General features: G+C 49.2%; 1 protein-coding gene across 1 annotated transcript; it reads left to right on the forward strand.

The window, feature by feature from the left end:
• Positions 1 to 2635: 2635 nt before the first annotated feature.
• SSTR2 (somatostatin receptor 2) lies at positions 2636 to 8558 on the forward strand. The gene is made up of 2 exons (XM_065897080.1): positions 2636 to 2870; positions 6811 to 8558. The coding sequence occupies exon 2, from the start codon at positions 6901 to 6903 to the stop codon at positions 8008 to 8010; it is 1110 nt and encodes a 369-aa protein (XP_065753152.1). The 5' UTR covers positions 2636 to 2870; positions 6811 to 6900; the 3' UTR covers positions 8011 to 8558.
• Positions 8559 to 19359: the final 10801 nt, after the last annotated feature.

The following is a 19359-nucleotide window of genomic DNA, read 5'->3' on the forward strand; positions in this document are numbered from 1 at the left end:
AGGCGGGGGAGAGGAAGCTTCACCAGGAAAGGACAGCGAAGGGGGATTTCACTGGATCAGATCATCTGAGATAAAGAGCATTGTTGGAGGAGGTCTTGGAGAAGACATGACAGCCGGTTGACCTGAGAGCCGGACCAGGGCAATCTGAGGCTCGGTGCCCCCTCCCCTGTCCTTGGAATGTACATTCCCTTGCTAGGAACCATCTCAAAGCCTTCAGAGCAATGTGTTGTCGAGGCCATCGGGACCGAATACATGACTGAACCCCCTTAAGGCCTTTATATAAATGCCTAAGATTCTGGAGGGCGGGCGCAGAGATCTATGCATTTTGCAGCACCCAAGATAAGCCTCATGTGTGACTTTCTTGCTTCTTAAAACTGCCACCCACCAATCTTCAGTGGCTACCTTTCTTCCGTCTCTTCTTGCCCTCCGTGTCCAGGGGAGGCAGTTTTGAATTTCACCTGGGAAACCCCTGAGGTTGCAACCAAGACGACCACTAACCGCCCCAGCTAGCTGCCTTGAAGGGAGATGGTTATTCCGCCGATCCATCTGGGGCAGTCTGCTTTTGCTGGTAGTATTTATATAAAACTAAAACAGAAGCATTGTTCCGTCAGGGTTACCCTGAGGGTTGGGAGGGGACGGGAAGAGGGACATTGAGAGCCCCTGGTTCATTTATTGTATAGGTTAGAAAACCGATTCTTTTTCAAAAAAACAACACAGGAGTTTGGCACCAACAGCTCAAGATCTTTGAAAAGATAACATGGTTCCCAGGAAAGGAATTTGAGACCGGAATAGGCATTTCCTGGATCTTCCTTTTCTTCCTCTTTTCCTGGAAACCAGTTGGGTCATTCGTTTTTGTTTTTGTTTTTTTAAATTTTTTAAAAAATGTATTTTTTTTTGTTTATTTATTTTTGGCTGCGTTAGGTCTTCGTTGCTGCGCGTGGGCTTTCTCTAGTTGCGGCGAGCAGGGGATACCCTTCGTTGCAGTGCGCGGGCTTCTCATTGTGGTGGCTTCTCTTGTTGCGGAGCACGGGTTCTAGGCCCACAGGCTTCAGTAGTTGTGGCGCACAGGCTCAGTAGTTGTGGCACGTGGGCTCAGTAGTTGTGGCTCGCAGGCTCTAGAGCGCAGGCTCAGCAGTTGTGGCGCACAGGCTTAGTTGCTCCGCGGCATGTGGGATCTTCCCAGACAAGGGCTCAAACCCGTGTCCCCTGCATTGGCAGGCGGATTCTTAACCACTGTGCCACCAGGGAAGCCCTGGGTCATTGGTTTTAAACTAGAAGTTGCAACAGGTACTACTGCAGCAGCTCTGTACCCCCCGACCCCCCCCACCCCAAGCATGCAGGGTTCTCTTGAGCTCAATTCCACTCTGTCTCCTGGTACTATGACCACCCCTCCTTCTTCCAGCTGGTGGTGAGCAGGGGCACCCCTATTCTGTTGAGCTACCCGGATAACGATTCAAGCCCCATTAGGACTGACATCTCAGAAAGAGACACATCCAATGATAACCCTTGATTTCCACCCTCGCAGTGGGTACCCCAAGACACAGACTTGCCCAGATAAAAACTAGCAGTTGATTGCTACCTTACCTGGTGGTTCCAACTTCCCAGGTCACTCACCCATCTCTAGGGCTCACCGTACCTGCTAACCAGCCTCTGGACTGTAACTTTCACTGGTGAATTGCAAATCAGATAATAGCACAGTCAGAGCCAGCTCAGCCCACAAAAAAAAACTATAGTTGGCGTTTGCTTTCTGTTTTCCCGTCTTCTAATACTGTACTCAGGATGGTGAGTGTGTGTGTGTGTGTGTGTGTGTGCGTGTGTGTGTACTTGGAGGAGGGTGAGGAAGGAGAGGCTGCAGGACCAATTATGACATTAAACTTGGAACAGAAGCTGAATCATCACAGTCAAAAAATAAATAGCTCTACCTGTACGGGACACAGCACCTGCTTCATGCACGTTTGTATGCATTTGCTCCCTCACAGCAGGGAAGAGGAGGGGCTGTGCAGAGTCCGACCAGCAGGTGCCCACGGTCAAGGTTAAGGTAGGGGACGGGCTGCACGGCCACTGTGTCTCCAAGCTGTGGAAAGCTGGGAGGGCTGGGATGAGACGCTCCCTTGCTGGGCCTCTGACTGCTCCCACACCCGAATTTTGGAACCCGAGTGCGGGCTCACACCCTGTGCGGAGGGGCGTTGGTCACCGCATGGAGAAGGGCCTTCCCCGAACCCGTTTTCTCCCGCTCCATCCCCTGGCCCTGCGCCCGAGGATGACCCACTGCTTTGCAAACTTGTCTGAATGCAGAGATGGCAGAGGTCGCGGAGCGAGTCTGGGTCGCCGGGCGCCACTCCAGCTGCCTGGAATAGGCTGGGTGAAACAGAACAGACTCTGTGAAAGCGGACGGAAGACAGCGCGTGTCCCTGCCACCGGTCTTGGGGAGGCCGAAATCGCTCGACCCTTCGCGCCCCGCACACGCGTCCCCTTCTACCCCGGGCGCCCACGACCTCCGCCCGGAGCCCCCCGCAGGATTCTCGGTGCGGCTCACCCCTGTCCGCCCACAGGACCAGGAGGGCGGAGCGAGCTGCCGTGACGTAACGGGGGGGCGTGGGGAAATGAGCCGAGGGGCCCGCGCTCGGCACGGCCAGTCCAGGCGGCGCAGCCACCCGCGCGCGCGGTCCGTCACTCGCGCCCGGAGCCTCAGTCCGCGGCTCGGCGCCCGGGATCTGTGGGCCCAGCGAGCTCTCGGCGGTGCGACTCGCGAGCGGAGCGGGCAGCTCTGGACGCCGAGCGCCGGCCAAGCGGCTGCGCACCCGGCTGGGTTGGGGACGGCCGCTGGGTGCCGGCGAGCCGAGTTGGCGGATTGCAGCGGAAAAGCAAAGGTGAGCTCTGTGTGTGTGTGTGTGTGTGTGTGTGTGTGTGTGTGTGTATGAGAGAGAGAGAGAGAGACAAGCACTTGGGCACCTGGGTGCATCTGCGCTGCATGGGGGTGCGCGCGTCGGTGTGCCCGACTGTAGGTCCCGGTGCGTGGTTCTCCACCCTCGTGTTTTTGGGGGTGATTTTGGTGGGAATGAACGACAGCGGGTGTCCCGGCGTGAGTGGGGCGCCGTGGGTCGTGTGTGCTGGAACGGACGTGTCCGCACAGCTGCATGCTGGTGTGCGTGGCGTGCGCCCTTGTGCGGTCCTGGTCCCCCAGCCGAGTGTCCAGATGACAGCTTCGACGGCGACAGTTTCTCTCCCATTCGCCCGCAAAAGAGCCGGGACGCGAGGAGAGCGAGGCCGGGGCGGGGGACACCGCCGGGGCTCCTGCGGGCGCGCACCCGGGATCCGAGCCTGTGAGTGGGAAGCGGCGGAGCAGGAAAGGGGGTTCCTCCCTTGTTCTTTCTCGCCGGGCCTGGGACACGGATCCCGAGCGGTGCAGGGTCTGCTCCCCAGCGCCCGGGCGGAGAGAACAGGATGACTAGGTGTGGAGAGACCGAATCTCTGACTGGCCTGCGCCCGCGAGCCGCCGGCCAAATCCCCAAGCGGCTGTCGCCCGCTCCCAGCCGTGCCTGATAACCCCGGCCTCTCTCTGCCTTCAGAGACAAGGGTGCTGGCAGGACAATCTTTAATCTCCTCCTCCTGGAAATAGAAGGGAATCCTTCAGGAAACCCTTGGGTCTGATGGCCAGCGAGGTGGATGGCGCAAAGGAGGATTTTCTGTGCCCGCCTGGAGAGCCAGCTGGGCGGTCCGGAGTCTCACCTCTCCCCACTGCCCTTCAGCCAGCGCTGCCTTGGCTTTTCCTAGGCGCACCAGCACCTCGGTGGCCGGCATCTGGCTATTGAGTCTCCCCCCACCTGTGGGGCTCACGCTTCAGCCGCCCGGTGACCCACTGGGGTTTAGGAGGCCCGAGGGAAGTGGGGTGGGGCCTGAATGGAGGGAAAGATGCTGGGGAGAAGGGAAAAACTGAAGCTGAGCAGGATTTAAGACCACCCCGGATGCATGGTCCCCATCCCAACATTTTTAGGCTGGGAACCACAGCCCCTCTGGGAGGGGAGGGGATGCTCTAGACCATTCTCACCCTCCTCTCCAACAGAGCTGGAGTCAGTCTCAGAGGAAACGAACAACCAGGCATTTCCAGTATCTAACAATTCTTAGGCTGGAAAAAATAAAGCAGAAAAACCAAACTTCCTGGTGCATTTAACCACAATCCAGCAACTAATGATGCCTGGCATCGGACTCCAATGAGACACAAATGAAGCAAAGTCACTCAGAGACCTTAGGCAGCTGACTTCACTGTTGATGCAATAAGATTCACTGTGATTCAAACTCATTTCTTCTTTGGAGGAGGCTTCTCACTCCGGACTGGTTCCCCAGCTTACCATCTCTGCCACCTTCACCAAGCTCTGAACTCTGTCTGTTGCTACCTCTCTCAAAAGTGGAGAATGCAGCTTCTCAGCCTAATTTCAAAAAAAAAAAATGACCCTATGCAATTCCATCCCATTTCGTGAGACTCTAGCGGAAAAGGCAGTCAGGGCTGGAGGTCTGCATTCAACCAACCCACCCTCACCTGCCTGTATCACCACCCCTATCCCCAAAGCGCTACACAGGGCTTCTGCAGCCCAGAGGTCTTCAGTTTCACCCAGACATAGGAGTGTGACCTTGCACATCACATAGATGGGACCCTGGAAATGCTAGTGATGAATGTATACTCCAATGCAGGCGCCTTAAATAAGATCCTGGGTCAGAAGAATTTAAGTAACTAGCAAAACAGATAGAAATGATATTGGAAACAACCTGTGTTAACCCAGGGATGCCAAAGATGGTTTCTTCACAGCTTCTGTTTTTAACAGCTGCCAGTTTACGCTCTTCACCCAGAGCAGACATTGAATCCGGGGTCGCCAAAGCACCCTGCAGAAAGATCAGCTGCAAAGCCCAGACCCCACTCTACAGGCAGTTGTGTAGTGGGGAAATCAGCACAGAAAGGATGAGCAACGCGCCTGGTGGTGCAGAATGAACCGGAGGCAGAGGTGGACGAGCACCCTGAGGCATTCGTTGCTGGCTAAATCCCCGATAACTCATCAGCAGTCTCTCCAAGCAGAAAGGAGCTGTCTCCAGTCTCCACTCAGGCACCAGGAAAAGCGCCCTGCTCAGAGGAGATGTGTCCACCAAATGAACTATTCCCGCTATGAGCTCAGCACATCACCCCTTTTCCAGCCTCCCTCTTCCCAGAATGACCTCTTACCTGCCCTCGTGGCTTCATGCTTCATGTATTCAAGACCCAGCTCAAACATTCCTCATGTGAAGCCTCCCCTGAATCCCCCAGCAGAGAAAGGCATTCTTAGATCCTTTGTTCGTATCTCCATGCAACTCACAGCCTGTAAGAGTTGGCATCCTTCCTGTCTCCCCTCCTAAGTTGTCACCTCCATATCCTGTTCATTCCCATACCCCTGGTATCCAGAACAAAGAAGCCCCCCAGTGATGTTTTCTGAATGACCGTAGATAAATTATTTAATTATGTGATGAGCTATTGTTCTATATCTTAGGACAAGCCAACAGTGTTACAATTACTTTCTCGGCATGGAGGTGAAACAGGAGCCAGCTGCTTCAAACCAAAGCCCGGTTATCAGCCCCTAGTTTTCCAGTCCACTGAGCAGCAGCTGTGATGCTGCGAAAAGTGCGGAAGACCTGGGTGTCCTGTGTTCAAATCCCAGCTCCACCAATGATGTACAAGGGAATGGGAACAAGTTCCCTAAACTCTCTAAGCCTCAGTTTCCTCATCTGTAAAATGGGGATAATTATCCCCACCTCATAGGATGGTTGGCAAGGTCAAGGGGACAGCGGATGTGAACGAGCGACATCCGTGTTTGGAACTCACTTCTGTGAATGAGCCTTCCTCCCTCACACCGGTTCCTGTTGTTATGCGTAATCAGGGGATCACAGGCAAATTCTCTGAGGTGTGAAAAGATGAGCATCCTGCCGAGGGACTTGGGCAAGGACTCTCCGAGGCATGAGGAGGTCAAGCACAGAGTAACGAGAGACAAACACGGAAGAAACAAAAATCAACTACAGCATACATTTGAAAAATAAAAGCAAGCCAGATCTTTATTTTTAATAGTTAAGACTACAAATTGGTTCCTCGTATAGGCAGCTTTCAATAAATTAGAAATAAGTAAAATGGTAGATGAAAAAGGGAGAAAAGATAAAATTTTTTAGAGTTCTGATGATGAAGCCAGCAGAGTGCTGGGCATTTTCACCTCCACCACATCACTTGGCCTTCGTGACACCTCCACTGTAACAAGTGAGAGTCAGAGCGGTTAAGTGCCTGGCGTGGGGTCACGTGGGCTCCATGGGTGAACCCTAGGTTTTTTTCACCTCTAAAGTCTGGGATTTTTCCACGATGGGATTTTTCAGAATGGAAAGACTCCAAAGCAGTCAACAAGCCAACACAGATTTCCCCAAGGGGAAAAGGCCAGGAATGCCGGCGTCAGACTCCTCTGAGGTCAGACCTCTCCAAGCTCTGCCTTTTTACAGAGCTTGGAGAGGTCCAGACCAGTTAGCTTCTTAGGAATCGCTGTGTTGCAGCCACCACCAACTCCCATGTGTGCGTCACCAAAGGTGACAAGATAAACTCTGATGACTTAACTCAAACCCTTTCCCCCCAGTGGACAAACAACTCAAAAAGCCTGCACGCTGATGAGAATGGGCTGGTAGGCTCACGTTGATGTGAAAGATAACACACTTTCCAATTGAAGAGCATCTGACAAGGCAAACCAGAAACACGGAAAGCTGGTGAGAACTTATGTAGCCTCTGATGAATCAATTTTCCTTTTTTCCTTGCAGATGTCACAGCGGATCCTTTGCCTCCAGGACCCGTGAAGGGGAGAATAAGATCTCTGGCTGGTTGGAACTAGCCTAAGCTGTCAGGCAGCCATGGATCTGGCATATGAACTACTCAATGGGACCCAACCTTGGCTTTCCTCTCCATTTGGCCTCAGTGGCTCCGTGGCTACAGCCAACATTTCAAACCAAACAGAGCCATACTATGACCTGACCAGCAATGCAGTCCTCACCTTCATATATTTTGTGGTCTGCATCATTGGGTTGTGTGGTAACACGCTTGTCATTTATGTCATCCTCCGCTATGCCAAGATGAAGACCATCACCAACGTTTACATCCTCAACCTGGCCATCGCAGACGAACTCTTCATGCTGGGTCTGCCCTTCCTGGCCATGCAGGTGGCTCTGGTCCACTGGCCCTTTGGCAAGGCCATCTGCCGGGTCGTCATGACTGTGGATGGCATCAATCAGTTCACCAGCATCTTCTGCTTGACAGTTATGAGCGTTGACCGATACCTGGCTGTGGTCCACCCCATCAAGTCGGCCAAGTGGAGGAGACCCCGGACAGCCAAGATGATCAACGTGGCTGTGTGGGGGGTCTCTCTGCTGGTCATCTTGCCTATCATGATATATGCTGGCCTTCGGAGCAACCAATGGGGGAGAAGCAGCTGCACCATCAACTGGCCAGGCGAATCCGGGGCGTGGTACACAGGCTTCATCATCTACGCCTTCATCTTGGGGTTCCTGGTGCCCCTCACCATCATCTGTCTTTGCTACCTGTTCATTATCATCAAAGTGAAGTCCTCTGGAATCCGAGTGGGTTCCTCCAAGAGGAAAAAGTCTGAGAAGAAGGTCACCCGGATGGTGTCCATTGTGGTGGCCGTCTTCATTTTCTGCTGGCTCCCCTTCTACATCTTCAATGTCTCTTCGGTGTCCGTGGCCATCAGTCCCACCCCAGCCCTTAAGGGCATGTTTGACTTTGTGGTGGCCCTCACCTATGCTAACAGCTGTGCCAACCCTATCCTGTACGCCTTCTTGTCTGACAACTTCAAGAAGAGCTTCCAGAATGTCCTCTGCTTGGTCAAGGTGAGCGGCACAGACGACGGGGAACGAAGTGACAGTAAGCAGGACAAATCCCGGCTGAATGAGACCACGGAGACCCAGAGGACCCTCCTCAATGGAGACCTCCAGACCAGTATCTGAACTGCCTGAAAAATCAATCAATCAAGCGCCAAGCTCTGCAACCGGCTGTGTGCTCCGCACCCCACCCCCTTTCCCTCCCTCACCCATCACCTGGCTTCTAGAATATGGAAGTGCTCAGCATGGGTCCACTTCAGAGAATGGTGTTTGAGTCCGGCTTGTCTGAGTGAATGATAATGTATTAAGCTGATTACCTCCCCCTTAAAGTGAACATTTAAATGCAGGCAGACAATTCAGAGTCTGGAGAGGTGATCTTTGGAGACGCTGAAGTTCCACAAAAACAGAATACCCTATCTGTGTGTTTAAAGCCCAATGTGTAATCTTGTGGTCTTACATTTATACTTGCCTGTTCCTATCTAGTCCCTGTATAGTCATGACCTTCGTTTCCTGAGTTCATGTACACAAGTAGAAAGTTCAAACGTGCATAGTATAGGTGGACGTTTATTTCAATATGGTACCCGCAGGAATGGACTTACCCTGAAGCCAATAAAGTTTAAGCTTCAGGGATCTCTCTTGCTTTGGCAGTATGTTCACATGGCCGTATGTTTTTGGGAAAAAAAAAAAAAGAAAGTAAAAGTATGGCCATGCCACCTTGCTCACCCACAACAGACACACTAAACATCGACCTTTAATCCACGGATTCCCTGGGCTACTCGTCAAGCACTGTTACAGACCGGCACTTCACACCATCAGTGACGTTTTTCTGTCCCTGAAATTGTACATGGGCTTGTATACAAGCAATAAGAAAAGAGATGATGCCCATTTCATTGGCTGATCACAATTTCCAGAGTACAAAGAAGTACACACTCGGGTGTTTGCAATGATGCCATTGTCTCTAGGTTTGTATGAAAGCCTCACTCTTAGTGTCTCACGTATCAATTATACCATATTTAGGAGTGAGCTTGCCTCTTCTGGCTCCCTAGGCAAGGGCTGCCTGACAGTTAGAATGACTAAGAGCTCCACCTGTGGTTATGGTGCTGCTTTTCTTCTATCTGCCTATGTAACTCATGCCACCTCATTTCCAAAAGCACCGTGGCCCAGAAGATATGTTCAATAAATAATGATAGATAAATCCAAGCAAAAATAAAAAGAGGTACAATTGTAAGATGAGACTATCTGGAAACTTGTTACACAAAACGCATGCCGTAGGGACTTCCCTGGCCGTCCAGTGGTTAAGACTCTGCGCTTCCACTGCAGGTGGCATAGGTTCAATCCCTGGTCAGGGAACTAAGATGCCACGTGCCCAAAAAAAAAAAAAAAAACAAGCAAAGATTTGCAATGAAATGCTTTAAACCCAACTTTACCATTATTGTAATACATGATGTTCCTGGGTCTTTGTATAAACGCTGACATTTACTTAGAGAAGTGATTCCAAGGGACCAAGAATCTGTAGAAATAATTTCAAGGCAGAAAGACTAATTCTATAGCACTCCTGCCCCTGCAATCAGAGAAACTACCTGCAAGGAGGCCAGAGTCCAGAGCAGCCATCTAAAGCCTTAAAACACGTACCCAGGTAGATGGCGGGTATGCATCAGCAGAATGGTCATCCTAAGCCTATAGGACAGGGCCTTTCAGCCTGGTGTTATCATTCTGTCCAAATAAGAAGTCAGGTTTTTATTTTATGAGGAGGTATTCTCCACTTTGTGAACGATCTCTTTCTAGGATGATTGGCTCTCCGGTTGATTTCTTTTCTTCAAAAGAGGGGATACACATTTTCATTTAAACGTTAACACCATTTTAGTTCCAAAATTTAATCCTAGCCTCCACTCAACATGTAATTATGAAGACAGATCGGCTGGATGCCAGGAGAGAATAAAAAGTGAGGTACTCCATTGATTCTAGGATATCAGAGCATTTGGGTTATGCAAGCTACTACTTACCCTCCATTCTCATGGGTGGTGAAGAGCGGTTTAAACCTAAGCGGATGTAGTGAGAAAGGTATCAGGAGAGATGATAGGACATTGGGGCCTGTGTGGAATATGATGTCAGCTTGTGTTTCAGTTAACACAGAGAGCTGAGTAATATTGGACATGGGGTTGGAACTTTGGTGAGGTTCATGCCATAGCTTGCAACAGTCTAAGAGGACACGAGGACAAGGACACTGAAGGATAGAAGGACGCTGCACTTCTTTCTTTTGCTTGTTTTTATGAAGAAGAAAAGAGAAGGAGAAGGAGTCACGCTCCATTAGCTGTGAGTGCCGGGCAGTTCGGAGTTGAACTCGTAGCTGATCCTGAGTAATCATGTGTGATTTTGCTGCGTGCATTTAAAAATTTTTTTAATTGAAATATAGTTAATTTACAAAGTCATTAATTTCTGCTATACAGCAAAGTGATTCAGTTATATATATTATTTTTTATATTCTTTTCCATGATGGTTTATCATAGGATATATATATATTTTAACATCTTTCTTGGGGTATAATTGCTTTACAATGGTGTGTTAGTTTCTGCTTTATAACAAAGTGAATCAGTTATACCTATACATATGTTCCCATATCTCTTCCCTCTTGCGTCTCCCTCCCTCCCACCCCCCCATCCCACCCCTCCAGGCGGTCACAAAGCACCGAGCTGATCTCCCTGTGCTATGCGGCTGCTTCCCACTAGCTATCTACCTTACGTTTGTTATTGTATATATGTCCATGCCTCTCTCTCGCTTTGTCACAGCTCACCCTTCCCCCTCCCCATATCCTCAAGTCCGTTCTCTAGTAGGTCTGTCTTTATTCCTGTCTTACCCCTAGGTATCTTCATGACATTTTTTTTTCTTAAATTCCATATATATGTGTTAGCATACGGTATTTGTCTTTCTCTTTCTGACTTACTTCGCTCTGTATGACAGACTCTAGGTCTATCCTATCATAGGATATTGAATAAGTTCTCTGTGCTATACAGTGGGACCTTGTTTATCCATCCTATATATAATAGTTTATTGCATGCATTTTTGTGTAACAACTTTCCCTACAGTGTCATCTTATAATTGTACCTCTTTTTGTTTTTGCATAAACTTATTTATCTCTCATAAATGGTAGGCAGATAAGAAGATGGAGGCTGGTGGCTGGGAATTCAGAGCTGGCAGTGAGCTGGAGTCTGCTTACACAGACTCATCCTCTCCTCCAAGACAGAATACAGGTATTGAAGCTTTCGGCCCCAGCTGCCCTAAGTAGGAGCCTCGTGCTGGAAAAGCGTACAGCCTGGTCACTGACAAAGGCAGCAAGTAGGTGGTTGTCGAGATAGATGTTCGTAATCAGCCCCAGACGTGGCTGTCCAATCAAGACCATCAAGTTACAATGAAAGACAGAAATGAACTTTGGCCTTGTTGAAGAAAGGTGGAAGAGAACCTTCAAAAGGTTCCTTATATGATGCAGAAGGTCTGATGAGTGTTTCTGAAACATGTATCACCACAAAAAAATCACAATATTTAGCGGACCAAGCATTTGGGCTTATAAGTAATAACTTATAATCAGCCACTTTTCTAATCCATATTTTTTGCCAGATTCAAAAACACCAAATTTCCTATCAAACGTTCTAGCAAAGCAAACCTTCACCTAAGTAGTTGTTCTGCGTCTAATATGTTAGAAGCAAAACAACTTTCATTCTCATAGGCAGAGCCTCTAATTTTTTTTTTCCCTAGCAGCTCATCTAGAAAGTAGGCACCAGGGACTGTATTCTGCTTACGGCTAGAAAGCTTTTATAACAGTTAGCCGAGTCGGCAGACCATCAGAGCTAAGAATAACAGCTCAAGGCCAAGCTTTCACACCTGCCACTCCCACCGCCAACTGCAGTGACTGACCACCCTTTCCTTTAACTTGGCAGTGACTGAACACAGGCTGGGCACCTAGTTTCCTCGTTTAGATGTGTCAGGTTGTAGATATCTGGACTAGGCTTAAAAACAGAGCTAAATATTAACCAAGACTTAACCAAGTTAAATAGAAAACATTATCGATTCTCCTAAGATTGAAAGTGAGTATAATATCATTAAATGAAACGCTGTAGCTTGATCGCTGGGCTCCATGAACATCTGCTCCCGTAGGACAAAGATGTTCAGCATGAGAAAGCTGATGACACAGAGGCTAAGTTCAGGTGGGCAGAGAGGGAGTTTTCACGGAGAAGGAGAGGCTTTATTTTTTTCATCTCTCTCCTTTCCTGGCATCATTGAAGGGCCAGACTCGGGGGAGGAAAAGACCTCTTTGCCAGGATATGTGTCTGGTCCAGAGAGGGGGCTTATTTGTGACCCTGATCCTACAAGGACTGGAAGCAGAAAAGGAATGTACTGGTTAGAGATATAATTGCCCCATCCTTTTCGAAAAGCCCGTCGAGGAATGGGAGGCAAGGCCCACTTAAAAAGAAATCTGAAACGGCTTCCCAGGGCTTTACCGACTCCAGTTATTCAGTGATGGGACCTCCAATCCCTTAAGCAGTAGAGAAGGTCCCTTGGCAGTGGCAGTCCCCGAAGAGAGAAAGAGGTGTGTGCTGTGAGCTACCAAATAAGGCTATTGTAGCCTGGACACAGAAGACACAGGGGTCCCAGGTCCTTTCAAAGAAAAGATTACTAGGTAGCCAGTACGGGGCCCCTGAGAGAAGATTGCTAGTCTCAAGAGAAGAAGAGCCACCAGTAGCAGGACTATGTGTAGTCGCAGCAGATACCACAAAGGAGCAGCAATGCCCTCCTGGACGGTGCGTCCTGCGCCCCAACCTGGCCGCTGGCTGGGAGTCAGTTCCTCTGAGACCCCTCATCCTCCAGGCCAGGCAACATAGTCATTCCTGAGAGAGCCGATGTTTTTTCTCATGGACACTGTTTTTTAACAAGAACCCCAAATGCTTCTCAAATAACAAAACAAAGCCTTAGCTGTTTTCTTAACATTAACCAGAATCCCACTACTCCGGAGAAATGGACTGTCTTCCAAGGCTCTCAAGTTCAGCTCAACTGGTACCTTCGCTGCACTGGGTGCGCTCAGACACACACGGGTGACGCAACGGAGCGCAGGCACACACATGTGATGCACATACACGTGAAGGACACATTCACACGTGTGCACGTGACATGCATGCGGACGTGTAACACACTCACGTGCACACACAACGCACCTTCTGTATCTTTTGGGCAAGACCTCCAATGCAGAGATTCTCCAAGGCTTTCAACTGAGGAAGCGAACTAGAATCTGACTAACTCATTTGAAGTCTAAGGATACTGAGTCTTTTTTTTTTTTTTTTTTTTGCGGTACGCGGGCCTCTCACCGCTGTGGCCTCTCCCGTTGCGGAGCACAGGCTCCGGACGTGCAGGCTCAGCGGCCGTGGCTCACGGGCCCAGCCGCTCCGCGGCATGTGGGATCCTCCCGGACCAGGGCACGAACCCGCGTCCCCTGCATCGGCAGGCGGGCTCTCAACCACTGCGCCACCAGGGAAGCCCTTGAGTCATTTTTTTTCCTGGTAGGGGAGAGGGACATTGTGCCTGCAGTGATTTTTCACCTGGAGGATTCCGTGCCAAGTCACACACTGCACACCTAGCCCCAGCCAGCTGTCCCTGCAATAACACCTCAAAATTAAAAAAAAAAAAAAACAGGGTTGGCAAAAGGGTTATCATCCTCACCAATCAACCAACCTAAAGTGAAGGTCCTGCTCACAGCAATAATGTTGTATAAGAAAAACAAGACAACTTCTTTGCAGAAAAGTCGCTCCAAATAATTTTTAAATTGATTCTCATCAAGGACAGTGTTTTCATAGGCCTTCCCCACCTGCCGCCACGCTTCCTAATGCAAATATTAGGTTGAACATTTTTGGGGGAAGCTGAGATGCTCGGCCACTGAGAAAATGAATCACAGTTCTCCTTCTCAGCTGTGAACACACTTCCACGAAAAAAGAGTGTCTTCAAGATAAAAGAAGTCCTCCCTTCATCCGCCGCTCCCTCCCCAGTCCATTTCCATGGCTCGGGATGCCTACATCAGCTCGTCTCGTGCATTTTAAGTACCAGCCAGTATGTGATGGGGAAGAATGTCTTCTTACAGCCTTTTTTGATGAACAGGGGTCTGTCTCCAGGGTTCATGCTCAAGATTATCTAAAGTTAGCTTAGTCCCAGTTGCACAGTCAACTTGGGAGTCTAGCCACTTGTGGAGCAAAGGCTCAGACTGGACGAAGACTCACTTTGGCTTCCACTTAAACGCTTTTTTGCAGATTAAAATAGTCTCCTACATTCCAACAGTACACAGAGTAATCAAAGTTCATGAAAGATAATGGAGACATCGAATTTCTGACTAAAGGAGATAATATTAAAGTTGATGATAGAGGTTCATACAAAGAAGGCGAGAACTGGCTCGAAAAGAAGGACATGGTGGGGAGAGCCAGAGGGCTTTTACCATATGTTGGTACTGTCACCATAATAATGAATGACTATCCGAAATTCGAGTATGCTGTTTTGGCTGTAATGGGTGCATGTGTGTTACTAAAACGTGAATCCTAGAATGAAAAGAAGTTCCTGGGACCAGACTCAAATAAGATCTGTTGAAAAAGAGAAAAAGTAATATATTTGAACTGTTCCAATTTCTGTATAAAAGGAAACAATGTGGAGACGTTTTTGTCTTGTTCAAATAAATGATTCATCAGTAAACAAGATAAAATAAAACAGTCCCCTAAATAGCTCGCCCAGGTGGATGGGCCCTGCTCATCGCAGGCTCGTTCCGGGAAGCGACAGACCACAGCTGTCTCACTGTCCTTCTCTCCTGCACCTTCACGCGACCCCCTCTGCTTGTTCCCAGCTCCAAGGGCTTGAGGACGGGAAGGTGGCACCCGTCGCATCCTCAGCCACACGGCGTGTTGCTGGGGGCTATCTCTGCAACCAAGGAAACCCATTCCTCCTCAATCTTGAACAGAACAGCTCTAGAACAGCCGAGCAGACCCAAAATCTGGTTTGCTAGCGGCAACATGGTTCTGGGCTGGTGGGCCAACATGGAGATGGGTATTTAGAGGGTCTGGGATCTCAAGGGCTTCCTTACAGCCTCCGGGACTGATAAAGTAAATCCTAATTGCTAGAGAAGAACCAAAGCAAGGCACGGAAGTAGCAGCTCCATTCTTTTTTTTTTTTTTTTTGCGGTACATGGGCCGCTCACTGTTGTGGCCTCTCCCGCCCCGGAGCACAGGCTCCGGACACGCGGGCCCAGCAGCCATGGCTCACGGGCCCAGCCGCTCCGCGGCACGTGGACTCTTCTCAGACCGGGGCACGAACCCGCGTCCCCTGCATCGGCAGGCGGACTCTCAACCACTGCGCCACCAGGGAAGCCCCCAAGCAGCTCCATTCTTAAAGGGTGTCAAGGTCAGTAAGGGTCCAGAGGTGTAGTCAAGACAGGGGCACATTTCTTAAAACTTAGCCTATCAGAGTTCGTTTCCTTTATTTCCTCTGTCCATCTTTCCAAATAGTGTTCTCTAATACTTACATTTAAAGTTTGAAATTTTTGAAACGATTTCTACTTTTGAGCATTCCACCTGCCCACCTTTAAATAGAGAGGGACACTTCATTTTCAGAAAATGAGGCTGGGGGACTTCCCTGGTGGTCCAGTGGTTAAGACTCTGAGCTCCCAGTGCAAGGGGCCCAGGTTCGATCCCTGGTCGGGGAACTAGATCCCCCATACGTGCCACAACTAAGACCCAGCGCAGCCAAATAAATAAATAAATATTTTAAAATTTTAATTTAATTTATTATTTTTGGCTGCATTGGGTCTTTGTCGCTGCACGCAGGCTTTCTCTAGTTACGGCGAGCGGGGGCTACTCTTCGTTGCAGTGTGCGGGCTTCTCACTGCGGTGGCTTCTCTTGTTGCGGAGCACGGGCTCTAGGCACGCGGGCTCAGTAGTTGTGGCTCACGGGCTCTAGAGCGCAGGCTCAGTAGTTGTGGCGCACGGGCTCAGTTGCTCCACGGCATGTGGGATCTTCCCGGACCAGGGCTCGAACCCGTGCCCCTGCGTTGGCAGGCGGATTCTTAACCGCTGTGCCACCAGGGAAGCCCTAAGTAAATATATATATATTTTTAATGAGGCTGGGAACGGATTTTGAAGGAAACAGCAGAGAGGCATGTACTCCTGCGGGTGGATGGTCCAGAGCCAGGCCTCGTTCATTCTTCTTCCCCATCTCTCCATCCTTTGCATCACTGCACCGCCTCAGACAGAAGCAGTTTTTTTTTTGTTTGTTTTTTTTGGTTTTTTTGTTTTTTTTTTATTTTTGGCTGCGTTGGGTCTTCGTTGCTGCACGCCGGCTTTCTCTAGTTGTGACAAGCGGGGGCTACTCTTTGTTGCGTTCACGGGCTTCTCACTGCGGTGGCTTCTCTTGTTGCGGAGCACGGACTCTAGGCACGTGGGCTTCAGTAGGTGTGGCTCGCGGGCTCTAGGGCGCAGGCTCAGGAGTTGTGGCGCACGGGCTTAGCTGCTCCACGGTATGTGGGATCTTCCCAGACCAGGGCTCGAACCCAGGTCCCCTGCATTGGCAGACGGATTCTTAACCACTGTGCCACCAGGGAAGTCCCCAGAAGCAGTTTAATACGTGTTTGAGTGGGAGGACAAGGTTCCCAGTTAGAACCACCTGCTAACGAGGACTGGTTTCCCGTCTGGAGGAGGAAACCAGCCAGCGCAGCCCCACAGGGCCACCGAGCGCACCCTATCGGATGCCAAGTAGGCTGCACCGCAGAAACGAACACAACGTCGTCAAGCAACGACGCTCCAATAAAAATTTACAAAAAAGAAAATAACGGCAGACGATCCAACTACCCAAATGATCTGAAAGCTTTTTCCCCAGGAGGAGTCTCCGTTCGAGTTTCCAGCAGCCTGGGAACCATCTCACTAGGGAAGAACAGAGTGCGGAATGTGTGGTGTTGACGTTTAGAACGTGGTGAAGATCGTCTAGTGGGCAGTGCCTTTTTCCTAAATTATCCTTCACTCGTCTTCCATAGTTGATCTATCCATCACTCCCCAGCTGTCACTCACCGTAAACAACAGCGGGTTTTGACAAACAGTAGATCAGTCATCATCAAAGGAGACTGAAGACTCTTCACACACGCTCTCACATGCAATTCGCCCCCTTTTCTGTTCCTTTGAGAGGTCCCAGCATTGTTCCTGGCCCCCCCTTTCTGAAGGTGGTGGAGATAAGAAATTCCTTCCATGCTCTATGCATATGCGGAAACCTGGGACATCCAGAAAAAGCTTTCAGCAGCCCCAACGGCAAAAACAGTTTTAATTATGTGCCACGATGGATGGTTTTAATATGCCGAGCACAGGTGTGCACAGAAGCCAGATATTTTTACTATTCTCGTGATATCTTGAATGTGGTTATTTCTGCTAATTTGTCATTCCTGAGCGTCCAGTATTTAGACAAAATAGCTAATACTGCTTGTGTTTTCAAATAAGCTACACCAGCCTTGGTAACTGCATGTGTTTCCTGTCAGATAAATTTACCTCGATCTTTGCTGTTATAATTGATTCTATATACTAGAAAGCAGAAAGCGAACATTTTTTTAGTGACTTTATTTATTTCTGCAAGGGTACTGTTTTATAAACTACCTTCACATGAAATCACACTCTCAAATAAGGGACTTAGGGTGAAGTTTGTTCAAGAGGCCAGCTATGCAGACTCACCTCGGTTCCCACCTACTTCCGGGAAAGACTTTAGAGATTCAGGAAAATGGGCCAGAGTCCTAGGTGACGTAACCCACACTCCCCAGGTTTCCTAAAACACGGAACTGTAAACTTTAGAATTTTACAATTTGTCTTAAAACTCCCAGCCCCCAAAAGAGTGTACAAAACATTTTCTAGATGTCTTAGCCATCGTTTGTCCAGTAGCAAAAGGAAAAAAAAAACAACCACCAGTGAGTCCCATTTTGTTCACAGACAGTTTTTAACGGCCTCATCTGATTTCTTCCAGATTTTGTAACCTGATTTAAATAGCATGACTAAGTCATTGTAAAGCAGATGATGAAAGGGATGCTCTAAAAATGTCATAAAGACATGTCAGCTCTGCTGACAGCAAAACTGATGACAGAGAAATATCAAGAGTTTGAAAATCAGGTCAAAGAAAATGACTTTTTATCACCTTCTCATCACTTCTTTCACTCAAAATCAAAACATAACAAAAATTTCCAGGTGCTTAAAACAGAATCTTAACTATGCGTTAGACTGTTAAAATCAGAAAAGAAAAGTAGCTAACTTCTGGATGCACTGAGTCCTGTTCTAAGCACTTTATGTTCATCATTGCGTTCAGTTACCACAAGAGCTCTATGAAGTAGGTCCAGCTGTTACCCCCATTCTATCGATGAGGAAACTGAGGCATACAGTACTTACATCACTTGCCCAGAACCTGATTTCTTAACCACATCACTGCACTTCCACCTATGGGAGGTGTGACCTGGAGCCTGGGCCTGACATTCCCAAGCCCCTGCCTCCCTGTCTGCAAAATAGGGATCACACCACCTACCCCCCAGAGTGGTGTAAAGACTACCTGAAATAAAATATTTTAAATAATTTATCACATCACCAGGTGCACAGGGATGTCCAGTAAACATGAAATTCCCCTCACCTTGAATCGCAGCAAGAGAAGACCAGGAACTTTTGGGTTATTAAACCACCAACGATTTTCCAAACTGGCTAACATTAAACCATGGCTTCTAATCCTGCCATCAGGAAAGCTCAGCTGGCACTAACACAACCGACCACGTGATGCAAGGTGAAAGCAAGTCCGGTGCAGAAAAGTAAATGCATTATGCGTCTGCCGATAAGGCGCTACACGATTTCTATCTACACAGAGTGTTCCTTTCTGGCTAGAGGGCTTTGCTCCTCGGCTAAGCCTAACTAGACTTCGGTCTCTGCCCGAATGGACCAGGGATATAACGTCTCAGCTCCGTAAACAGAGCCTCATATTGTCCAAGTGTTCTAGAAACTTAGGGTTCACGGCGTGTTCTAAATATCTGAGTTCTTTGTTCTTCCTCCAGGGTGAAAACGTGGTTTGGCCTGGGGCCTGGTGCTAAACAGAGGGAGAGGATCACGCCGTTAGTCCGGGACTGTAACCATCTGTATCGCTCACGGGTCCAGCTGGAAACAGATGGCGCACTCAGAGGGGTTTAACTAAAATGAATGTAATGAAGGAGCTGCGTACAGAGGGGTGGGGAGGTGTCAGGGAATCAGCAAGAGATGGATGAGGGGCCCGGAGACCAGGTGAGGAAGGAAGACTTCACCAGCCGAGTGAGAGCAGAAGCCACGAGGAAGGTAAGACCCAACGGGAGCTGTGCCTGTAAAGTAAATCGGCCAGAATCGCAGTGCATCCCTTTGCTCTCCTCCTGAGACAGCCTGGGACCTGGGATCTGGGGCCCTTTGCTTCACTGCTTGCCCC

Source organism: Phocoena phocoena, chromosome 19, assembly GCF_963924675.1.
Source record: "Phocoena phocoena chromosome 19, mPhoPho1.1, whole genome shotgun sequence".
Taxonomy (NCBI): domain Eukaryota; kingdom Metazoa; phylum Chordata; class Mammalia; order Artiodactyla; family Phocoenidae; genus Phocoena; species Phocoena phocoena.

Bases quoted from the DNA above. Each gene is read 5' to 3' on its own strand.
- SSTR2 (XM_065897080.1), top strand. From the start codon at position 6,901: ATGGATCTGGCATATGAACTACTCAATGGGACCCAACCTTGGCTTTCC.